Source organism: Quercus suber, unplaced genomic scaffold (genome assembly GCF_002906115.3).
Source record: "Quercus suber isolate HL8 unplaced genomic scaffold, Cork oak 2.0 scaffold_242, whole genome shotgun sequence".
In the NCBI taxonomy this organism is placed as follows: domain Eukaryota; kingdom Viridiplantae; phylum Streptophyta; class Magnoliopsida; order Fagales; family Fagaceae; genus Quercus; species Quercus suber.
The window spans coordinates 526,888-552,207 of record NW_027069699.1 but is presented as its reverse complement, the minus strand read 5'-3'; the positions used below and the strand labels follow the sequence as shown (position 1 = coordinate 552,207).

Here is a 25,320-nt window from a genome sequence, read left to right as displayed (position 1 = left end):
TTGGAAGATTGTTTTTCCGTTTGGTATTTGGCAGTTATGGAATCAAAGGAATTCTTTTCTATTCTCTTCTGTTATGGTGACTAGAAACATCCAGGACCTTTGTATTAAAAAGAGTGATGAATTCTTTGCAATTGTCGGTGACAAACCCAACAAGAATCCGAGAACTAATATTCAGGTGAAGTGGACCAAACCTCTTGTGGGGTGGCTAAAACTAAATACGGATGGATCTGCTCTTGGTAATCCTGGCATAGCAGGTGGTGGAGGGTTGATTCGTAATGAAAATGGTGATTGGATTATGGGATTTGCTAGATCCCTGGGAATAACTTCTGGAGTCATGGCAGAGTTATGGGCTTTAAAGGATGGACTCATGCTAGCTTCTCAACTTAAAATTGCTGACTTTTGTGTAGAGCTTGATGCTGAGCTTATTGTTTTACTTCTCAATAATTACTCGATTAATAATCTCATGCTAAAGCCTTTGCTTGGTGATTGCAGGACCTTATTAAAGAAATTCCATAATACAACTGTCCAACACATTTTCAAGAAGGCAAACCAATGTGCTGATGCATTGGCTAAGTTTGGAGCTACCCTTTCATCAAATTTTGTTAATTTTGCTAATCCACCGCTTGTGGTGGAGGATTTGCTGGCTTTTGACAAAGCCGAGCTTTTTTGTAACAAACTTATTAGTACTTAATCTATTTCAGCGTTGGTTTACCAAAAAAAAACTTTCTTTTTTTTTTTTTTTTTGGATTCCAAGTATTTTACTATGCATATAGAGGTCTGCATAGATGGAACCTACGTGGCGTAAAGTTGGATTTGAAAGTCAAAGAAAATGGAAGAAGAAGAAGAAAGTGACAAAAAAAGAAAAAACAGAGTGAAGCACAAAATAAAAGTGATAAAAAAAAAAAAAAAAAAAAGCATTCACATCCTAAATAAAAAAAAAAAAAAAAAATTTACATTATTAAAGCTTTTTTTTTTTTTTTTATAGAAAAATTTACATGACCACTTCTATTATTATATATATTCTATTATTTTTGAAAGAATAAAATAGTACTGATAAAATAAAACAATAGTTGTTTAAGAAAAGATGATGGTGTAAGAAGATGTAAAAATCTCAACCGTTGAGATTTTTAAACAATTAATTGGTGCTTGAGTTGAGTGCTTCGATAAAATGTAACATGCCTGCCATGTCTTTTTGCATATTTTGCTTTTGCCTTACCATGTGTCCGCATGGCCCTACGGGCTTAAACAAAAATTAATGGCCAACTTTATATTATATAAACAAAAAAAAGCCAGACTTTATGGTGTGAAAATGGCCAACTTTATAGACAAAACAAAAGCAAGCGGGAAACTTCATTGCTGGTCTTCAACCAAAAAAAGTTCATAGCTTGTCACCTGGAAGTTCACTCAGCCTTGCTAGAGAAACTTAAAGTGATCTCTTATTGTTGCTCCCATTCTCTAAGTCTGCAACACTCTCTGCTACATATCGCTTAACAAGCTAGTAAGTTACCAATTGCTTCCATGGCCACTCAAGCAACTTCCTCCTCCCCCTCTTCAACTTCTTCATCATCTTCATCTTCTTCTTGCCCTCGATGGAACTATGATGTGTTCCTCAATTTTTGCGGTGTTGACACCCGCAAGAATTTCATTGACCATCTCTATACTGCTTTGAAACAAAAGGGTATCATCACCTTCAGGGATGATGAAAAACTTAAGCGAGGAGAGAATATTTCTCCAGAGCTCTTAAAAGCAATAGTAGAGTCCAAGTATGCTATCATTGTTCTCTCAACAAACTATACTTCTTCAAGGTGGTGCTTAACTGAACTAGCAAAAATTGTTGAATGCATGAAGGAGACCAGATTGACAGTTTTGCCTGTCTTTTACCATGTGAACCCCTCTGATGTAAGAAACCAAAGTGGCAATCTTGCTGAAGCCTTTGTTAAACATGAGGAAGATACCAAAGTTAACACAAAGGATGTGCAAGCATGGAAAGCTGCCTTGAGAGATATATTTATTTATTTATTAAATGAGATATGAGTTTATAATTTTAAATATTTTCATTAAATCGTATGAAGTTTGACTTATTAATATATAAATAAATAATTGTATATATATATATATATATATAATTAGATTAGCGGTAATTCTAAAACGAAACACCAATATTATTCGGTACTAAAATATCTCGTTTTTCTTACTAAGGTGGTATGATCTCCGGTACAAAATTGACTTCATTGGTTTAGACAAAGATGTTTGAGAGAGAAAAGATTTGGAATGATTAAGTTGTAGCTGTTGTGAATGTTGAGTAAAAATAGAATATTTTAATCTATGGGTTGAATTTTTTATTCCCATTAATTATTTTCTTTTGCTAATTACCAAGAGAGCTATTGTTCATTAGCAAACAATTTTTTGTTAATGAACAGTGATTTAGAGAGTCTGCTGGAGCAACTTTTGTGAGTTTACTCTCCAAATTTTGGGTTTAGAGAGCTTGTGGAGATGCTCTAAAAGTTACAAACACATACTTCCATGTGCATTAACCAAGAGGCTTTTTGGAGGGTTTTTAGTCAAACTTGCAATTTCATGAATTTGTAACCTCACTGTTCAAGCTCATCCATTTCCTTTATGGCTCTTCTTTTACCACCATCTTCTTCTTCTAAGAGATGGAAATACAATGTATTTCTCAGTTTCAGAGGCAAAGACACTCGTATAAAATTTACTGATAATCTATATACTGGTTTCAAACAAAAAGGCATTTCCACTTTCAAGGACAATGAAAAACTCAAGTAGGGAACATTTATTACCCCAGAGCTCTTGAAAGCAATAGAAGAATCAAGGTTTGCTATCATTATTCTATCAAGAGACTACACTTCTTCAAGTTGGTGCTTAACTAAACTAACAAAGATCATTGAGTGCATGGAAAAGACAAGATTGGTTGTTCTACCTGTTTTTCACTATATAGATAGTGATGTGCAGAATCATAGAGGAACTTTTGGTGAAACCTTTGTTAAACATGAAGAGAGTTTCAAGGATAACATAGGAAATGTACAAATGTGGAAAGCTACTCTTACAAAAGTTGCTGATCTTCTGGATGGGATTTAAAGGATAAGTATGAATTTCTTTGGAATAATACTATAAGGACACATTTTGGTCCCTAAGCTCAAGAATTAAAAGGATCTAGGCCCAAAGAGCCCAATACAATGAATTTGTAGAGAGTGAGTTAAAAAACTAAGCTTTAATGAGTCGGATAACAATTATAGTGAGTCCAAATGACCAGAAAACAAAGATAAACTGGTTTTATCCAAGAAAAACGTCCTCGACACAATCCAAGGAGCTGAGTTCTTGTATATATTTTTTTCAATTTGGTTACAAGTCTAGTTTTTATTTCTAAAGTGTTTTTTTTCTCTCAATTCTCTGATCCCTCTCCCCCTGGGTCTCCTTTCTCTTTTATGCTCTCTTCCTTCTTTCATCTCCACCCTCCACATGTAGACCAGGTTATCCTTGTCCCATTAGCACCTTCCTAAAGTCTTTGGGAGCAGCTGTAATGCTGAAAATTACTATTCATGTATCATTTCCTCATTAATGCGGTCAGAGAGTTAGCTGCAAAGTATTCAATACGGTGGTAACAGCTTTTCTTTTAGATATTTCATAGCTTCTCTTAGATATTTCATAGCTTCTCTTTGTCCTGTACTTTCATGATGTGTACCCTTATCAATAGAATCTCTCGAAACGTTGCTTTGGATGGTGGACCACACCTTCTAACATCTATTTTGCTCATCCGAGGACTTCCTGAACCCTCATGACCAGACCCCTTTCTACATTCACTAATGTGGACTTTCATGACAATGTTTACCCATCCTCGAACTACTAGGTGTCCTTGGACTAGGCTCCCGACTCAATATATATATATATATATACACTACTAGGTTATCATACCTATAATAGCCCTTCGAAATTCTCCTCTTTTCCTCCTAGGGAAAAAAAGGAGGATTTTGATATCTACCATGATTACCCTACTCTTACCATACGTCATTTCTGTTTGCACGAACATCTTTTCAACTGCCCAACGCACGCTTCTGACGCTTCAACATCTGGGACACGCACTCAATTAATTTTTATGACTCCATTTTCTCCACATTCCACGGTGCGATGCAGATCTAACAGCTAGAGATTTTTAGGGGAATATGAGCAGGAGTTTTCCCATTTGCCTTTCTCCCTGATACAAATATCATTTAGATACTTCATTCACTTCACTTTCACACACATAAATATCAAGAGCCAGTCCAAGGAGAGTTTCTTCCTTTGCGTAAGTCTTTTAAATATTTCTGTTTACTTTCTCTTCTACTTTTCTTTACACAGAGCCCTTTCCTCCTTGGCCCCCTTAATTTCCATTCATCTTCTTTTTACCTTCAACCCTTTCTCCTTCATGGGTAGATTCACTTGCTTGGTAGACTCCGCAGAGGGTATAGAGAACTTTAAAGCTCAATATAGAATCCCCCTAAGAGTCTCCATTAGATACTGTAAACAAAGGGATTGGCATGCTCAAAGGCAGGAGGGAGAAGTGGTAATCCCGATGATTGCCTTTATAGAGGGAGGGATGAGAATCCCCATGGGCACAATCACTAGGGATTACCTAAGGGTTCATAGATTAGCCCCCACCCAATATGCCCCAAATATGTTTAGGATTTTAGGTAGCATAGACACCCTTAATGAGAAAATGGGCTTAAACCTTACCCATCACAATGTCAACTGGGTTTGCAACCTTCACCAGCTAAAAAGGCAAGGATATTTGATCTGAAATTTTGGGTTGGTGATGGTTTGGTTGTTATTTGGGTGGTTGATGGTGGTTCTAGGTGGGCTAGTGATGATTTCTGTTAGGGTTTGTGGGTGGTTGGTGGGGGTTTCAAAGTGGGTTTGTGGGTGGCTGTTGTGGCTATTTTTCTTCCCAATCTAGATTTTTGGGTGATCAGTGGTGGTTTGTGCAACTGTACATGCATTTCATGTGTCTTGAGAACTAGGAAATTTTTTTCATTTTACAAGAAACAAACATTGAAAAATGAGTTCCACTGCATTTTTAAGTCCACAACCATTGTAAAATGAAGATGTTTTACTAAAAATGTTTCTCATTTTAGGTTGCTTGGGAGATTTATGTTTGTTATTGTGTTCTTTGTGTTTGTGATATTGTGTTTGGTTCTGGGTTTGTGCTTTATCTTCATCTGTTGATATTTAAATTTGTGATTGTGTTCTTGTGTGTTCTTGTTCAAAATGAATTAGATCTAAATTGATGTATTTTATTATTTTTAATTTTGTATTTTCATTTTTAATTTTGTTAAAATTGATTAATAAATTTTTTTTATATTTAAAAGCTGACATGGCATTTTTTTTAATGCTAATTAAAATTTTTTATTATTTTTTAATTGGCTACGTCAGCATTAGTTTGCCACCTAAGCAATTTCCGTTGGTGGGCTAACGGAAAGGACCAAAATGGAACGCATTAATTGATTTAGGGACTAAAAGTGGTAAAATTAAAATGTAGGGACTAAAATGGAAAAAAACCAAAATGTAGGGACTGAAAGTGCATTTACGCCTACTATTTATGGTCAATTTATTTTTTACTCTTTTAGAATTTATTTATGGGTATTGTTAACAAGTGCCCTTATGGCAATTATTAACAAACCATTTTAGGAAAGTTTTAACACAACTTTTATGAAAAATTGAAAAAGTTGTCAAATCATTAATTTTTTTACCTTTTCCATAAAAACTTTCTTAAAACGGTTCACTAACAAATGCCCTAATGACATTTATTACCATTTCCCTTTATTTATTATTACTTACTTTTTTTTACTTGGCCACCTGATAAGAGAGTATTTAACTATTTGTAGAATAACCTAGACTAACCCCATTCTAATCCTAGTAGAACTAGATTCTAGTCATCCAAGTATGTACTTTACACAGACCTTGCAATAAATTTGGCGCCTGATAGCTCTATAATTTCCCCCATAATCCATCTAGTAAGGAATTTCTAAATATAATTAGGCACTCTCAATGTGGCTAAACTAAACAAAGCTAAGATTATGTTTATATTGAATGTTTTGTCTTTAAATGTGGCTAGCTCTTCGTAATCAAAATTATTGCTTTGCTATTTTCTTTGCAGCCATGAATCAATAGTTATCCAAAAAATCATTGGAAGGATATTTAGTGAATTGTATCACAAACTCCCATGTGTTTTTGAGGACCTTGTTGGAATGGACTCCTTCGTGGAGGAAATTTTGGATTCATACTTGAGTGAAGGGTTGGGTAGTGTTCGCTTTGTTGGGATATGTGGGATGGGTGGAATAGGCAAAACAACCCTTGCACAAGAAATTTATAGAAGAATTTCTGGTAACTTTGAAGCTAGTAGCTTTATTGCTAATGTTAGAGAAGAAACTAAAAATCAAGGTCTAGTTTCTTTACAAAAACAACTTCTTTCTAAGATCCTCATGGAAAGTGAAATAAATATATGGAATGTCTATGAGGGAATCAATGTTATAAGGAATACAATATCTAATAAAAATGTTTTTATTGTTCTTGATGATGTGGATGGAGAAGAACAATTAAGAGCATTGGCAGGGAAGCATGATTGGTTTGGTCTAGGAAGTAGGATCATTATAACAAGTAGAGATAGCCATTTATTGAGAAGATGTGGTGTGGATGATATATATACAGCTAAGGTGTTGAACAACGATGATGCTTTGCAGCTTTTTAGTTGGAGAGCTTTCCATAAACCTTATCTTGAAGAAAATTATGTGAACTTGTCCAGGGACTTTGTGAATTATGCTAATGGCCTTCCATTAGCTCTTAAAGTTTTAGGTTCTTCGTTATTTGCTAAAAGAACGAATGAATGGAAAAGTGCCCTAGATAAACTAAAAGAAGAGCCTAATAGAAACATTTTGGATATACTTCAAATAAGTTTTGATGGGCTAACAAATATGCAGAAAGGATTGTTTTTAGATATTGCATGTTTTTTCAATGGAGAGAACAAAGATTGCATAAGAGATATTCTAGAAAGTTTTTGTTATTATCCAGACTACAATATTGGTGTTCTTATAGACAAATCTCTCATAACCATTGATGACCAAGGAATTTTATGGATGCATGGATTGCTACAAGATATGGGCCAAGAAATCATTCGTCGTGAATCTCCTAAAGAGCCTAGTGGACGTAGTAGGTTGTGGATTTATGAGGATGTCATTCATGTATTGAAGAATAATAATGTAAGTTGACTAGTAGAAACCTAAACCTAAAGAAGTATATATTTTATTATAAAATTTTCTTAGAATTTACCAATTATTCTAATTTCATTTTTTGTTTTTTTGTTTATTAGGGAACAGAGGTAGTTGAAGGCATAATGCTAAACATACCTATTCAAAAAGTGGAACACTTGAATGTTGAAGCCTTCTTAAAGATGAAAAATTTGAGATTACTCAAAATTGTTATTGAGAAACTTCCAGAAGACTTCATAAATGGTACTGTGCAACTTCCAAAAGACCTCAATAGAGGTAGGGTGCAACTTCCACAAGGTCTCAATTATATTTCTAATGAGTTACGTCTTCTTGAATGGTATGGATATCATTTAAAATGCATACCAACCAATTTCCAACTAAACAAACTTGTTGAATTAAGAATGCATTGTAGTGGCATCAAACAACTATGGAAAGGAAATATGGTAAGATTTTTAGTTATGCAAATGTGTGTTTTATTCATTTTCATTAAGCTTTGATTTTATCTAATTATTTATTGGTTTATAACAGAATTTAGATGAGTTAAAACTCATTGACCTAAGTGACTCACAAAACTTGATTGAGATCCCGAACCTTAGTGGAGCCCCAAAGCTTAAGCAATTGATTCTTCGACACTGTACAAGACTATATAAGATTCACGCATCACTTGGAGATTGCAAACAACTTATTCGATTGGATCTAAATGGTTGCAAATGTCTCGAAAGCCTTCCTCACAAGATCAGCTTGGAAGCACTTGAAATTTTTGATCTTGGTGGTTGTTCAAATTTGAAGAAGTTTCCAGAAATTATTGGAAATATGTCACGTTTGTCAGAACTTTGTTTGAGTGAGACTATGATAAATGAACTGCCATTCTCAATGGAGTATTTTACTGGCCTTATAAAATTGGACCTAAGAGACTGCATAAACCTTTTAAGTCTTTCAAATGGCTGTTGTTGTTTGATGTCTCTAAAAATTCTCACTTTATCTGGGTGCTCAAAACTTAATGAATTGCCAGAGAATTTGGGGAATATTGAAGGTCTAGAGGAACTAGATGTGAGTGGAACTGCTATAACAACGTTACCTTTATCTGTTGTTCACTTAAAAAATCTCAAAGTATTATCTCTCCGTGGATGTGTATCTAAATCATTCAATAAGCTCCGAAGTTTTCCTTTAATGCAAGGAAGAAGAAGTCCCGATCTCATGGGCATGTTAGAGTGTTCTTTACCGGGCTTGTGGTCTTTGACGAAACTGGATTTAAGTTATTGCAATATTCGAAGAATTCCTAATGTTCTTAGGTGCTTGTCTTCTTTAAAAAAATTATATCTAATGGGAAATAATTTTGTTAGTCTTCCTAAAAGTATCATTCAACTATCTAATCCGAATGACATTTTTTTGGGTGGTTGCACTCAACTTCAAATGTTGCCCAAGCTTCCTTTAAATATTGAATATATTGATGCAAGAGGGTGTACCTCGCTGGAAACATTATCATTAAGTCTAGAATATGATTTTCGGCCGAATATATATCTTCACAATTGCGTCAAATTGCTTAACAATCAAGGCTACGGTGAATTGTTGTCAACAATTCTAAGACATTATATCATTCAGGTCTCTCTCTCTCTCTCTCTCTGTGTCTGTCTCTCTCTCTCTCGCATTTGAAGTTCTAAACATCATGATTTGTTTGTTTATTTCAGGGACGCTATCCGGAGCATCTTTATACATATTTCACAATTCCTGGAAGTGAAATTCCGAAATGGTACAGGCACCAAAATGTGGGGGCTTCAGTGAATCTACAAGTGCCATCACATTTATTATTAAGTAACAAATTTAAGGGAATCGCTGTGTGCGCTGTTTATATATTCTGCCAACATCATCCATTTCACCAACTTCATATTGAAAATTTTAGATATATGATAAGTACGCATAAGGTTTGTTGTTTCGTTAAAGCTAACGGACATCAATCTACCAGAGTGATCCTTCCTTTATCGGAGGAATTTGGTAAGATTGAATCGTATCATCTTTGGCTCGAATATATTCACTCTAGACACTTGGGAAGTGACTGGGAAGAAAATTTGAATCGAGTGGGTGCTAATGGATTCACCCAAATTGAGGTTACATTTGAATCGAAAGGTCCAGGCTTGGAGGTCACGAAATGCGGAGCCCATGTGGTATACGAGCAAGACATAGAAGATCTCAAACAGACTATGGCTGGGGCTGGGTCTAGCAGTTGCATCATCACTCCTTATTATGAGGATGAGTCTGATGATGAACCAGAACCACCACACCCAAAGTGGATAGAGCACCCTAATCTAATTGAAAATTGGATTGGGAATTTATGCACATAAGGTAACTCTGATTGTGTGGAAACTTTTTTTTTTTTTTTCCTTGGATGTTTTTGTAAGTCACCTCTTTCTCTTTCTCTTTCTCTTTCTCTTTCTGATGGGACTAGTTTGCAATTGATTGTGTCTACTGTTCATCATTATGTTCCTTGGATGTTTTTTTTTTTTTTTCAGAGCACATAGGCATGGCTCAAGCATGCCAGTTATGTTTGGCTTTGCTAGAATTTCTTTCCTTACCATAAAAGCAGGAGAACTAATAGTAGGTTATGTTGTTTTGTATATATGTTTTCTGAACGCACCAGTTGGAGCTATGCCCCAGAAGAACTTGTGTCTTTCTTGCCCCTGTGGTGGCTCTGGTTTAACAGGTAAAAGCTACCAGTTATCATGTTGTTTTGTAATCTGATGTTCAATTTTGGTTATATTTAAGTTTGAGATAATTTTGTAGTTTATATGGCTGGTACATTGCACAATTATGAAGTGGTATGCTCCTTGGCTTGGCTAAGGTGGACGGTGTGCAGGCTGTGAGAGAGGGGTTGGACTTTTGGTTTTTAGTGCTTATGTATTCAATTTCTCATTGTGATTCTAAATTTTAAGAAGGGGCTTTCTGATTCTACGTGCTTCAAGTTCACTTTGGAAGGGAGTTTGGCACTTAATAAATAGAATCATAATCATAATACAAACTCATTACTGCTTGAAATATATTATTAAAATCAAAATAAGGCTAGACTACTAGAAGATACATTAGCCTCAATTTCTAGCAAAGAAGATTCAATTGCTAGAAATTGGCCAACCTTGATAGTGCAGAAGCGTGGGCTACTCTTCTAACAGCATGGTGATATGTAGTTTTAGCAAACAATAAGCCATTGAGTGGCCTCTTTATCTGATAAATGGTGTCTCATTCGTCTGTTGATGATTGGCAATAGCAAAAGAAAGATATAAAACTATAATTATGAGCAAGACCTAGTAGAACTAGAAGCTCTAATGAGGAATTTCACCTTGAGAGTCTAAGAAAACCCCTTGATCCCATTTTTAAAGGTGAGGGAAAACAAGCTCTAGAATAAATAACCTTTCCAGTACTTGCACAGTTTCCTTCATTACTTCTGTGCTCTTCCTTCTGTCATAGATTGATATAAAAGATATCATTTATTTCTTCTTTTCTTTGTGATTTGGTGGGATCTGAATTTTCCATGGATACATTTAACTCACATTAGCATTCCCTCATTTTTCTTAAAAAAATAATTTTTATGCAATTTGTGTTTGCTCTGTTCAATTTTCCTGTCAATTAAATTTTCTGAAGTTGAGTCCTGTCCTACATGATATCTTATTTTATTATTTTATTTTAGATCCATGAACTTCTTTTAAGAACAACACAATTTGATTTTATATCATGTGGGAATTGCTTTGTGCATTATTTTTGTATTCTGCCTGCATTATCCACTTGACCAACTTCCTTGTACTGAAGATTTAGGATATATGAGATATACGTATGAGCTTCAATGTTTCATTAAAGCCAGCAGATATGAATCTGGTGAAGTGGATCTTCTTTATCCGGAACTTGGTACGATTGAATCGTATCATATTTGGATGGAATATTATCCCTTAACATTCTTTGGAGCGGACTGGTTTGAAAAATTGAATTGAGTCAGAGCTAATGAATTCATTCAGATTGAGGCTACATTACAAACCTTCGGTCCAGGCTTGGAGGTTACAAAATGCAGTGCCCATTTGGTATTCGAGCAAGTCATTGAGGATGTCAAACAAAATAAGGCTGGGTGTAGCAGCTGTGTAATCATTCCTAATGAGGATGATTTTGATAATTCAGGAAAAGACACCACCATTAAGCAAAGGCATGATGACTAAGATGGGGATGGGGCTGGACCTAGTGCAGAAGGCACCTTTAATGATGTACAACCACACCCAAAGTGGACGGAGCACCATATATAATTGAAAATTGGTTTGGGAATTTATGCACACAACAACAAGGTGACTCTTATTGTGAAGAAGAGGAATCCTAGTGAAAGTGGAAACTTTGATGAATCTACACAGCTGGTAAACCTTTTTTCTTTGGTTTTTTTAAGGCACCTCTTTCTCCCTCTTACGGATCTTACAGCACTGGCTGGGGGCTTTGGGGGTTTGCAAGTGAATTAGATTTCGGTAAAGGTGATAAAATTATTTGCAAAGTTTTCTTGTTGACTATAATACAACTAATGCAACTTGGCCGCTTATGTTTAGAGATCTGATTTACCTTTTTTTAAATCATTTAAAATTAGGACAACTATTTAAAACTTAAAGGACCCTTCTTTTTCTCTTTTTTAATTTTGACCCCATACCACACCACCCATTGTTTGGTTGATTAGAAACCTGTGGAAATTATGCTTTTAGGTAGTTGGATTTGGTGTTGAGTTTGGAATTAGACCTGAAAAATTTAAGTTAGGTTCCTTCTGAGTTTTGACTTGTTTTTTTGGGCCCAATATAAGAAACTTACAAATTCATTATTATTATTATTATTATTTTGATAGGCAATCAAAGTAATATTATTAATGAAAAGAGAAGGAAAGAAAATACAAGTTGATCATGATGATGAACACAAAAAAACATAAACAAACAACAAAGAAAAAGAAATCAAGAGGCTATTCCAAGAGAAAACATAAACTCAGAAAAAGAAGAACACTTCGTAAAACCCCAACATTGAGACCAGTCAAAAAGACTATGCTAGCATAGAACTTTTAACTCTTCCAACCTCTTCTTAGTGTCATCAAAGGAGCGACGGTTTTGATCCAACCATACAATCCACATCAAACAACTTGGAATCAAATTCGAAATATCTGAATATGATTCCCAAGCCAATGATGCCAACAAAATAACCCCGCCACAGAGCCTAGCATAACCCATTGAATACCAAAAACCTGAAGCATATAAACCCATAAAGAGGGTACAACAGAACAATGAAGAAGTAAATGGTCCACAGATTCCCCATTACAACGGTACATACAACACCAATTTTCCAAAGAGCAGCCCCTAAGCATGAGATTATCCAAAGTAAGAATCCGACCATGAGCAACTGTCCACAAAATGTCATTATTTTCTATTTTCATTTAAGCAAATTTATTTAAGGATGAAATTTTGTCTAGAACTCCCAACATGTGTGTGTGTATATGTCTAATAAGTTAGCTCTGTTGATTCATAGAGTAAAGCTATAATATTGATTCCTTTCTTTTGAACTATAATATTGATTTTTTGCAAGTCGCCATCTTTCTCCTTCTAAAGGATCTTGTTTGTTTGTAGCTGTATATTTATTTTTTCTTTTTAAATTCATTGGCATATGCTTGCATATCTTTCTCCTTTTAAGCTGTGACAAGGGCCATTTAAGATCAGTAATTTGTGTTTGTTATTTCTGCTAGTTGCCCCAACTGATTGTGTGCTCATCAATTTTGTTGGAGAGTAAAATCCGCACTTTGTTGCTCTCTTTTTATTGAATTTATTTTAATTTTCCATAGGAGAATGCAATAGGTGCATGCAATCCCAGTGTTGTTGTACCACTCAACTGGAAAGAAGAAACTTGCAAAAATCTCCAATCTTGTTGCTCTCATTGAGTATTATTAATTTCTTTCTGTGAAGTAATTGTAGTTGTTGAATTATTGGCTATCAGTTGAATATCTGTAATCGTGTTATTTCTGATCAGAATCATCTTTATTGAGGATTCGATTGCTAAATTGGCCAAGCTTGACAGTGCAGAAGTGTGGGTTAGTCTTGTAAGTTCTAACATGCTGATATGTAGAGTTTACGCAAACAATAAGGCAAGACCTAGTGGAACTAGAAGCTCTGACTAGGAAGTTCACCTTGAGGACAGAAACAACCCCTTGATCCCATTCTTAAAGACAATGGAAAACTAGTTTTAGAATTAACCTCCACTACTTGCACAGCTGCTTTCTTTAGTCTCTTTTATAGAATAATATAAAAGACCTCATTTATTTCTTCTTTTCTTTGTGATCTGGTAAGATAAATTTTCCATGGATAACTTTGACTCACATTTCTTTTAATATTTATGTTATTTATTTATTTCCTCTTTTTTTCAATCAATTTTTCCAAAGTTGAATGTTGTCCTACATGACCTGTCAACTTATTGTTTGGTTTATCCTATGGCTATCAGTTTATTTAACGGTTCTGTCTGAATCAATATGTATTTAAATGCTAGATCAATCTATAAACATGATGTTTATCATTAGATGAAATCCACTCCTAGGAACACCTTTTTGTTTGTTAATTCTGTTATCTGTTTCTGCTAGTATCTCCACTCTCCAAAGAGGGCTGATGGTGTAGAAGTTATTGCTGTCACTGCAGGGAAAGTCATTGGATCCATAAGAGGTCTCAATTGTAAGCGACTGGTCAGGATAGGTGGTGCAGAAGCACGGACTCCGTCTTGTATACAAAGAAGATGCACAACAGATTTGGCAAATTCAATCCACTGTAAGGCTTCCCTTTATGATAATTGGGACATCATTCGTGAAGATGTACTGGAATAACATTTTAGACCATTAAAATCATTCTCAAATCAACCATTCTCCATATATAAGTGTTCTCCCTCAAGGTGAATTCTCAGCCATCAAAGTACCGCCCCTTCTCTGTCTATCCAGCTACTTACATATTTCAGTAAATGGAAAGGACTAGCTCTATGTGCTTCATTTTCATTTCATGGGCATCTGATCATAAGTGAATCTTGATTAAGACTTACCCACCACATTAGTGGTCATTTGGATAGTAAGAAAGGTAGCCTAGAATCTTCCCTGGTCTATTGCATCACTAAAGGGAACTTCACGTGGTTAGATATGGAGGGATATATTTGGCTTTTACAACATGCCTTGTGGATCATTCTCAGATTTTTTATGTTTCAGTGCAGTCACATTGAGGTTTCAGCTGTAAGCGACTTCCCCGGTTTGATGGCGCAGAAATGTGGGTAAGGTTTATTATACCCTCAAGAGGAGGAAGAGTTTGGGTAAACAATCATTAAATGCTCTAAAGAGACTTATCACAATGTGGATCTCATCCATCAATCAGAAGCAAGTGATATTCCAAATGATAATCAAGAGTGAATCTTGTTGCTTCTATGAGGACCTATATTCTGGAAGGTTGAGAAGGCCCATTTATCTAGAGCAGATCAGTAGAAATAGCATTTATTTTGATTTTTGAGGACCAACACCCTGATATTCAACTCCACCAAAATGATTTACTGGTAATAAATGTGTGTATTTCCTTTGAAAGTACCATCTATCTCTCTCTCTCTCTCTCTCTCATTGGACATCATGCTTCTGTTCAACAGGACTATGATTGAAGCTTTGGATATAATTCTTGTCAAATTCTAGAGTGATTCAACCAATGTAGTGATGAGCTACCACAAGCTTTTGCCTCAAGACACTTGCAGCATCATGTACTACTCTGTTCATACCCGGTGTAAACAATATCATCAGCATGCCATTAATCCAGCTACAAAATATTTTTTCCATCCCCCACAGATCTGATAAACTGTCTTGTTCACTCTCTAAGCTTGAGGAGTTTCCTCCAGCCCCAATTGAATTTTTGGTAAATTCTAATTATCCAAAAGGATCTATCTCTTAGCAGATTTTCTTTTATTTAAGCCAACAAAATTGAGCGAGCTTGAGGAAAAAGATATCATGTATACCTCATGATTGTTGACTTGTTACGGTCCTCAACTCTTTTGAGTCCCACACACACTGAATTCCAAGCTACTTAGTACGTGAGTTATCACTTCCAGTGCAAAGGGATTTTCTAAATTGCGGCCCAATCAGCTTAATGACTTTCTTAGGTAGTATGAAGATTTAGATCAGTATACCTGTATGCTATAAAGCACTAAGGATAGCAAATGCAGCCTCCCAGCAAAAGGACAGTTTCTTAGTTCCCCAGGGATTGATTCGTGCATCTCGTACCTTGTTTCATTATTTTGATTTCATATATATGTCATTTTATTTAACAAAATGTAGTGGTTCTGGGTTAGTCAATATGCATTTGAGTTTGGATGTAAGTCCATTTTCAGACCCATTTTTGTCCATTAACTTGTGTACTTTCTTTTTAATGGTTTTCCAAGAGGGAGGGACCGAAGATGGAACCGTTGTTGGTGTTATAGCAAGGTCTGTCATTGAATTCTGAAAGGACGAAGTATACTTCTAATCAAAATATATATATATATATATATATATAAAACACTAGCATTTATGCATACACGTTGTGTATGCTTAGAGGCTCTTCTATTTTTTTTTTTTCATTAAAAAAAAAATCATATATACTAATTTGGGGTTGCATTATCCAATCAATTCCTAAGGGACTATTGAGATGTAGTATGGAAAATTTATTTCATTCACAAACATATAAATCTCATCAGACTCCTAGGAATTAGTATATATGATTTTTTTTTTTTTTTTTTTTTATAGTAGAGGCTAGTATTTATTAAACAAACTAATAACATGCCAGTAAAAGAGACTATTCTTTTCTACCATGCCAAACCTCATCTCACATAAAATAGGGAACTTAAGGATATTCTATTTTAAGTTTATGAGTTGAAGTAAACAAGTGATATATTTCTAAATTGTTGCAAAATACAAAACCATGAATCACAAAAGAAAAAGAAAAATAGTAAAAAGGAAAACCAAACAAACAAAAAACGTAATGATGAGGGAGAAAGAAAAAATGAAGCCGAAGAGCACACACTTTCCCCATAAGATTTGATATGGAGCATGGTTCTCCAATTTTTGTAAAGAACGTACTGGAAGAGGGTGGTTGCTCCTAGTTACTGAGGGCCCTCCTAGAGCATACTCTTTTTCCAAATTTTGTATTTCTGTCCTGCTGTTGTTTTGCACATATTTCAAAAAATAACCGGAGCATGTGTATATATATATATATATATAGTTTTATTACACAATAAAAATTAAGAGATGGTATAAGATAATTGTAAGATGTTCTAATTGATTTGGCTTTGTCATATTTTGCTCTTCAAAAATCCTTAGGTATTGAGCAGCTAGAAAATTAAATTCAATCAGGGTAGGTTGAGTAGGTGGACATTCTTTCAAATTAAATTATCTGATATTCATGCTGTCAAAAAAAACTGAAATAGCCAACCACCTCAAGATGATGTTAAAAGCTGTAAAACAAATTAGGCAATCTATAGTTTTACAGCTTTATGTTCCCATTGTCTTGTGATATTAGTACAAATTGACGTTAAATTATCTTATCATCTCACTTGTATACCATATGCAACAAAGCTTACCCAATATCATCTTATCATAGCACAACCTATGACCTTAGTTTTGTATTGAATTATCTTCGCATTAACCTAAATCAATGCATTTGTGTTTAAATTTGATTGGTCTGTTATTTTGCTCCCAAGTTTTCTTTTTCATATGTAACTCAAATTTATTAGCTATAGAAAGGAAAAAAAAGTCTTAGGCAGCTGGTAGACAAAAGCTATAACTGCTTTTGAAATTGAAAATTAATTGGTTGTACTTCAAACAATTGTAAATCATGTTGCTTGGCTCTTGTAATTGCTTTTAAGAGTTATATCTACATGTATGAAGTATTGCCTAATTGTCTTCACTTCCACTTTGCTGATATATTGTGAGAAGCCTGAGTTTCTTCAAAATATAAGTAATTTTGGTAAAACAACCATAATAACCCATGTTAACATGTAAAATTATCTCTCCATCCTCTTGATGCTGGCTCATAGGTATCACCCATGACCAATTTGTTACAAAGATCAACAAGCTACCTCTTACCAGAGAACTTTCTCTATTTATATTTTAATATTGTAATATATAACTCTATGACAGAGTTTATTCAAAAAGAGTATAAAAGATACAAAAATTTTAATATTTACTTATTATCTTGAACTAGTACCAATCATATTAATTATCACATCTATTAATAATTTTTCTTTTAAAAAAATTTGCATTATTTTTAATATTTAAAAAAAAAAAAGATATTTTTGTTGAATTAAGTATTCCCATATTACAAAGTGACATTACTGTTCAATTTTAATAAAATGTGATATTGAGCGAGTGCATTTTGTATTAGATTCCGTGTGCAAGTGGCCTCTACCTTCCAGTGTTATTCTAGCATTTTCTGTTTTCCTTTTCTTTTTTTTTCTTTTTTCTTTTTTTTTTGTTTTTGTTTTTTAGTGGGATGCCGACTCTAATAAAAAAATTAATTGATGGGTCATATAAAATCAACTCTTGACCCCTCTTCCACGTGAGGAAGGGTTCCTCATACAATTTTTTTTTTTTTTTTTTGTGGAAAAAAAAAAAAAAAGTTAAGAGTCCGTATGCACGGGCCCTCCACTTCCCCGTGTTTTCCAATTGACTATAATCCACTTTGTCTTATTTTCCATGAGGTTTTATCTTATTAAGATCACCTCACTTATTGGCATAACAGCATTACTGTCTTATTGTATTGAAGAAATTATAGCGAAAGAGTGGATGGCCACTTGATTAATAGAGAAGTATATATACATTTCCTCTTTATAGTTTTATCTTGCTAACCATTTTTTTTTTTAATTTGAGGACAAAGTCTGTCAGAAAGCTCTACCTCCACTAATTATTCTTTTATTAGATGTAAATTTTCAATAATGTGCGGTTAGATTACATTTTCTTCTTATATGCTTCATGTTTGCAAAATTTTCAGAAGAATAAAAATCAATAGTTATATCATCAATTAAATGTATAAATTTCAAATTTTTGTAATCTAAAATTATGTATTAAAAATAAATTTATAGATCGAATTGTAAATAACATCTTATTGACAAAAAAAAAAAATGATAAAGAAAAAAAAAAGCATTCACATCCCAAAATAAAACGTAAAAATAAAAATAAAACATTTTACACTATTAAAGCTATATTTGTTTTTTACATTACTATTTTTTTTTTTTTGGAGAAAATTTACATTACTACTTCTATTATTCTATATTCTATTATTTTTGAAAGATTAAAATAATAATGATAAAATAAAACAATAGTTGTTTAAGAAAAGATGATGGTGTAGGTAGATGTAGAAATCTCAACCGTACCTATTAAAACATTAGATGTAGAAAAAAATTTAAACAATTAATTGGTGCTTGAGTTGAGTGCTTCGATAAAACAGAACATCCCTGCCATGTCGTTTTGCATATGTTGCTTTTGCCTAAATTCAGATGACTTACTATGGCCAAAAGTATCCTAATGGATTCCAATCTTGCTATTGTTGCAAATGTGTCATCAAAATCAATCCATTCCACTTGTGTGTAATCTTGAGCAACAAGTCTTGATTTATTTCTTATAATAGTACCATGTTCATCTGACTTGTTCTTAAATATCCACTTAGTTCCAATCACATTGACTCCCTTTGGTCTAGGAACTAATTCCCACACATCATTCCGAACAAATTGATGAAGTTCTTCATGCATAGAATTAACCCTATTAGCATCTTGAAATGCTTCATCCGCCTTTTTCAGTTTTAATTGGGATAGATAGCATGAGTGAGTGATTACATTCAAGGCCTTGGATCTCAATTTCATGTTATCATTTAGACTACCCAAAATATTTGTGGTAGGGTGATTCAACTTAACTCTAGAAGATGGACCTTTAACCAAGGATGTGGAGGTACCTTTCTCTTCTGATGGAGGACTAAGCTCACTCTGTTCTTGTCGAGTTTCATGAATCAGTGTGGATGGTTCTGAATTTGATGGTACAGAGACTGCATCATTCAACAACAGCAACTCTTCCTCAGTATGCTTCCCCACATAATCATTAGGTAGTGAATCATTAGCTTCCATGATCTTTTCTTGAACCGGAGAAGTGTTTTTTGAATGACTTTCTGAACTTAATTCATCATTGATCACAACATTGGAAGACTCCATGACTGTTTTGGTTCTCAAATTGTACACTCTATATGCTCTACTAGTGGAAGAGTATCCTAGAAAGTATCCCTTGTCGCTCTTTGCATCAAACTTTTCTAGGTTCTCTCTATCACGTAGAATGTAACAGTCACTACCAAATATCCTGAAATACTAGACAACAGGCTTCTTTCCTCTCCAGAGCTCATAGGGAGTTTGCTTGGAATCAGGTCTGAAATACACTCGGTTAAGTGTATGGCAAGCAGTGTTAATTGCTTCTCCCCAAAAGGATTTGGGCAGCTTCTTATTGTGTAGCATGACATGTGCCATCTCTTGAACAACCCTATTCTTCCATTCCACTATTCCATTCTGTTGTGGTGTCTTGGGTGAAAAGAAATCTTGATGTGTGCCTTGATCATTACAGAAGGTAGCCAGCTTTGTGTTCTCAAATTCTCTTCCATGATCACTTCTGATTCTGGCTATCATAGTACGTTTCTCAACTTGCAGTTTCTTGCTCAAATGAATCATCTTTTCAGGAGCCTCGGCTTTATCTTTCAAAAGTACAACCCATGTATACCTAGTAAAATCATCCACAACTACTAGAATATACCTCTTTCCACCTAAACTCAGAACTCTGGCAGGACCCATAAGATCAATGTGTAACAACTCTAGAGGTCTTGAAGTTTAAACATCAGTTACAAACGGATGTTTAGACTTCACTTGTTTACCCATCTGACATGGTCCACAGATGCACTTTTCTATCTTCTCAAGCTTGGGCAAACCAATAACTACATCACACTTGGAAATCTTCTCTAATTGCTTGTGACTTGCATGTCCGAACCATTGATGCCATAAGTCAACTTGATTGATCTTTGCACTAAAACAATTGTTGCTTATACTTGGTGTTATGCCATAACAGTCGTCAGCTATTCTCACACCAATACAAATACAATCAACATACCAAACATCTTCAAAAACTAGCAACCCTAGAATGTCTACAGTTCCAATGCCTCTAATCACAGATTTGCTTCCATCTCCAAACGTAACTGTCCCAATCTTTCCTTCAAAGAGTGTCTTGAACAAAGCTTTATTTCCTGTCATATGCCTGGAACAACCACTATCCAAATACCAAAGACAAGAATCACGTGCCTTTAAGGCGGTTAAAGCAGTATAACACAAATAATTATCATCACATGTAATTATAACAAGATGCTCAAGGAAAGATTTAATAAAAGCAATAAGAGACAAAAACAACAAGTAGACAAGTTGACATATTAGCAAAAATATTTTCCAATCGGAGTCAAGGATCAGCTCTTAGATCGAAAAATCTACAATAAGAGAGCTACCTGCTCTGATACCACTTATACGTTTTTAGACCCCTTAAAACACAACCAGATTAACCTAGTTAATTAGCCAAGTGATTACTTAGTCAAATTATCAAATTTAGGTTAACACAAATATATCATATCAAAGTAAAGTGTGGAAAATAAAGAACACAAAGATATGATGACCCTAGAAAACCAAACCGGTAAAAAACCTGGGGATGATTTAATTTAGCTATCCTCAAGGTAAACCAAATCCACTATGAAAGAATTGAAGTTTACACAATAGCGACTTAGACCACTAACATCCTATTGCTACCTTGAGTAGAAAACTTACTACCACGACCACGTGACAACTCCGAGTCTATGGACTACTTCTTTCTTGAATTTTCAGCAAGTACAAGCATTCTCGCTTGTATATCTTTAAGCTCTTGAATCTACAACTGAATGATCACTAAGTTCTTGACATAGTCTTGATTTTTGATAACCCTAAGTATGTATGAAGGCAAACACCTCTAGATCTCACAAAAGATTCACACACACAGCATAAAGAGCCACCTCAAAATGTGGCTAGGGTTTTCCCTTTTATACTTAAGACAAAACATAAAACTTTACACATCAAACGGGCTTGGGCTGAGTTAGAAAATTCTGCAGAAAAACGATCTGCATGACTTTCGATCGATCGAGCCAGGCAGATTTACACAGTAAATCCTGCAGTAACTCGATTCCAACTTTACATAGAAACATATACTTTAAGCAAGTCTAAACAAGACTAAAACGTTTTAATCATGGTTTGCCAACATTACAAATTGAAGTTCTAATATATTAGTTCCTAATTCCTTAGAACCTAACATAAATGTTTGAATAGAAACACTAGATAATCTATTCCTATATATTCCTACCAGTGTCACGAAAATTGGATACCGATATGATATAATATCAACAAGTAACAAGGCAAATATTTTTAAAATAGGACTTGGACATGGAAGGGCCTAGGATACAACAACATATGTGTGTGTGTGTGTGTGACATTTTTGTTCTCTAAAATTTTCCTAAAATTGAGGGTACAATTATTGAAAATATATAGGAAAACTACTTCAATGAATATAATTAAATTCTCTTTAATATAATTGAATATGTTGTCTTTTCTACACAATACTTATCATATTAAAACCACCTCACATTTTGGCACTGCAACATAATTGCATCTACTCCCAATTGCCATCACCATTGTCTTTAGAATTGGTCATGTGTAATTTTAAAATAAGAGGGGGTAGATTACATCATAAAGACTAAGCTGATTACTTACTTGTATTCAAAATCTTATATTGAAGAAATTATAGCTACAATGTAAATGACCAAAATTCACATGTAATCCGTTTTATTTTTATTTTATATCATCCTGAAATAACTTGTATTTCGAATGAGCACAATAAGATGGAGGGATCAAAATTCACAAGTAATTCATTCATATTAATCCAAAAATACATTCACTTGTATACTCAATTTTATAACATGTTTAAGTAGTTGATTATAAATGGTAGGGTTAAGACTTTCTATTCACAACTTTTTATATGAACTTATCATCTTTTTCTTTTTTTCTACAACTCACATAAATTATTTTAATAAATCTTGAAATTGAGTATGCAATTTTTTAAAATGATGTGAAAAATGTGGTTTAAAAAGTGTTGTTGAAACACGTGTTTATAGTATTCATAAAACAAAAAATGTGTTTGGTACCATGTTTCAAATAACATGTTTCAGTATGTGAAAAAAAAACATAATTGTGTGTTTATTTTTAAAAAGATGATAAGCACAATACCATTTAATATTTTTTTTATTTGAGGATAGAGAAGTCATTTTTGTTTTGTCTAATCAAGTGGGCCCCATGGTTTTTAACATATTTACAAAAGTGCTATTGTGCAACGTTATTTGAAAACTGAAAACTGGTAAGATGAATTTTCTAAATCCGTGTTTAAACACCTTAAAATAAGCAATGTAACTCAAACACTCTAGTAAAAAACAATCTTACCAAACGTTTTTTTTTTTAGCTCACAATTTTTAGTGTTTAAATACTGAAAAACTATTGTTCAAACACCCTAATCAAATAGAGCCTAAGTCCTTACAAACCTACTCAAAAGAGCATCAGAGTTTCCAAACTCTATAAATAAAATAAAAATAAAAATAAAATAAAATAAAAAATTTGAAAGATGAGGATGTGGTTCCTCATACAAAATTGATTGTTTTCCTCTTCTTCTTTTTTTTCTTTTTTTTTTTTTTTAGCTTCCAAGTATTTTCTTCTACATATAGAGGTCTGCACATATAGATTCAATGTGGAAAAAGCAGCTAAAGTTAGGCTCGATGGTCAAAGAAAGCAGAAGAAGAAGAAAAAGTGACAAAAAGGAAAAAAGTGTGAAGCATAATCTTACAAATTATCGATCACAAAAAAATAAAAAATTAATATTCATTTATTGTCTTATTGAACTAGTATTTTATTAATAAATTTTTTTAATAAAATTTGTATTATTTTTAATAATTTTTTTAAAAAATAAAGATGTTATTATTCAATTAAAATATCCCCAGATTTTAATGAATTATGATATTGAGCGAGTGCATTTTGTATTAGATTTCGTGTGCAAATGGCCCTTACCCTCCAGCTGTTTTCCTAGCATTTTCCGTTTTGCTTTTATTTTGTTTTGGATAGCTTCCAAGTACTTTCTTGTGCATACAAAGGTTTGAGCAGATGGAGCCAACATCCACGTGAAAAATGCAAAAGTTGATTTGACAAAAAATAAAGAAGAAAGACTTTATGTGAAAATTTATATAGGATGCCCACCAACTCTAATAAAAATTAATTGATAGGTGATAGAAAATTAACTTTTGACCCATCTTCCACGTGAGGATGAGGTTCCTCATACAATTTTTTTTTTTTTTTAGGAGGGGAGTTTTGGATAGCTGTATTTTCTTGAGCATTTGCAGCTAGAAGGCCAAATGCCAAATGTAAGGTTAAAGTAGGAAAGGCTAAATTTTTTTGGCCTACTACGGTACCATCTTAAATGTAAGTTGGTACTGTAGCAATATGCCAAAAATAATATTAAAATTTTATTCTAGCTTTTTTCTCTCTCATCTCTCATCTCTATCTCTATCTTTCTCTGTCTCTCACACTTTCCTCTCTTTCTCCCTCTTCTCTATCACACTTTCTCAGATACTACATGGCGTTGAGCAGCATGCACCACATCGGAGCTCTCGCCGAAACTTCGATTCTGTTGGAAACAGGTAATACGAACTCAACCGAGACAACTGCGACAGTAAGGGCAGCGTTTGTGTAGAAATCTTCGGTGTCGAGTCTCTGATGCAAGATCTAAAAACTAGACGTCATGGATTTCAGTCTATCGCCATCATTGAGTCCGTGCAGATCGTCGGTGCTCAGAGCGACACGAGCCAATCTCTCCGTGATGATGCCGTTGGATAGCGTGACAATGAACAACGCGGTGAATAGGAGGAAAGCGATGAACACGAGTTTGCAGGCGCTAAAGAGTGCCGGAGTGGAGGGGATCATGATGGACATGTGGTGGGTATTGGTGGAGAGAGAGGCAGCTGGATTGTACAATTGGGGTAGGTATGGATCGGTGGAGATTGGTGGGCTGCTAATGTTGCCGATGATGGTTTCACTCAAGATCGCTGATCTCGCCTGGATGTGGTGTGATGTTGGTGGCGTTGATCTGGTGGCCCTGTGGGTCAAATGGTTTCATCGATCTGGGTTTTGTGTGTGTTTTGTAGTGAGGCATGGATTGATTTTTATCTTTTGGGTTTAGATGGGTTGGATGTGGCAGTAATCTGGTGGGTTTTTTTTTTTTTTTTTTTTTTTTTTTAAAGAGTATTATTTAACAAAAATAACCCAAAGAGGAACTGGCATTCACAAATAATCCATTCAAATAAATATAAGTATAAATTCAATTTTATACTCAATTTTACAATATATTAAGTGGTCCATAGGTTAGAAACTTGTTCCCCATTTTTTGCATCAACTTATCACCCTTTTTTTTTCCATTTTGATAAATTGTGATATTTTGAGTGAGTGCAATTGCGGAAGTGGCCCTCGTCTTCCTCCTCCATACGTTTAAAGTGTTTTCTTTTTCTTTTCTTTTTTGGATAGCTTCCGGGTGTTTTCCTGTGCAAGCACATGGAAGTCTGCACAATTAGAGCCCACGTGAAAATAGCTAGTAGTGAAACTGACAAATGTGAAATGTGAAATGTAAAATGTCACTAAACTTAACTTGTCCGGCACGGTCAAAACATGGACGAAAAAGCCAGACCTTATGGGGGTGAAAATGACCAACTTGATAGACAAAACAAAAGTGAGTAGGACTACGATCATAAATATTTACCAAAATGTATTATTAAATATAAAAATTAAAAAATTTAGAATAAATGAATCATAAAAAAAAAGTGACTCACAATAATAAATAAATAAATAAACATGGACAATTTATATTTTATACTTAATAATATTCTTACAAAATTTTTTAAAGAGTTAA

General features: G+C 34.1%; 1 protein-coding gene and 1 long non-coding RNA gene across 4 annotated transcripts; both read left to right on the top strand.

The window, feature by feature from the left end:
- Positions 1 to 5,872: 5,872 nt before the first annotated feature.
- Positions 5,873 to 9,095, top strand: LOC112004966 (disease resistance protein RUN1). The gene is made up of 3 exons (XM_065780639.1): positions 5,873 to 7,247; positions 7,358 to 7,532; positions 8,945 to 9,095. The coding sequence occupies exons 1-3, from the start codon at positions 6,240 to 6,242 to the stop codon at positions 8,992 to 8,994; spliced, it is 1,233 nt and encodes a 410-aa protein (XP_065636711.1). The 5' UTR covers positions 5,873 to 6,239; the 3' UTR covers positions 8,995 to 9,095.
- A 512-nt stretch (positions 9,096 to 9,607) lies between these two features.
- LOC112005001 (uncharacterized) lies at positions 9,608 to 15,788 on the top strand. Of its 3 annotated transcripts, none has more exons than XR_010631780.1 (4): positions 9,608 to 9,954; positions 10,035 to 11,638; positions 13,931 to 14,819; positions 14,907 to 15,788. It is a non-coding gene; the product is annotated as an uncharacterized LOC112005001 (long non-coding RNA). The 3 variants fall into 3 exon arrangements; XR_010631781.1 differs by having other exon boundaries at positions 9,617 to 9,954; positions 11,058 to 11,638; XR_010631779.1 differs by lacking the exon at positions 9,608 to 9,954 and having other exon boundaries at positions 9,962 to 11,638.
- The last annotated feature ends 9,532 nt before the right edge of the window (positions 15,789 to 25,320 follow it).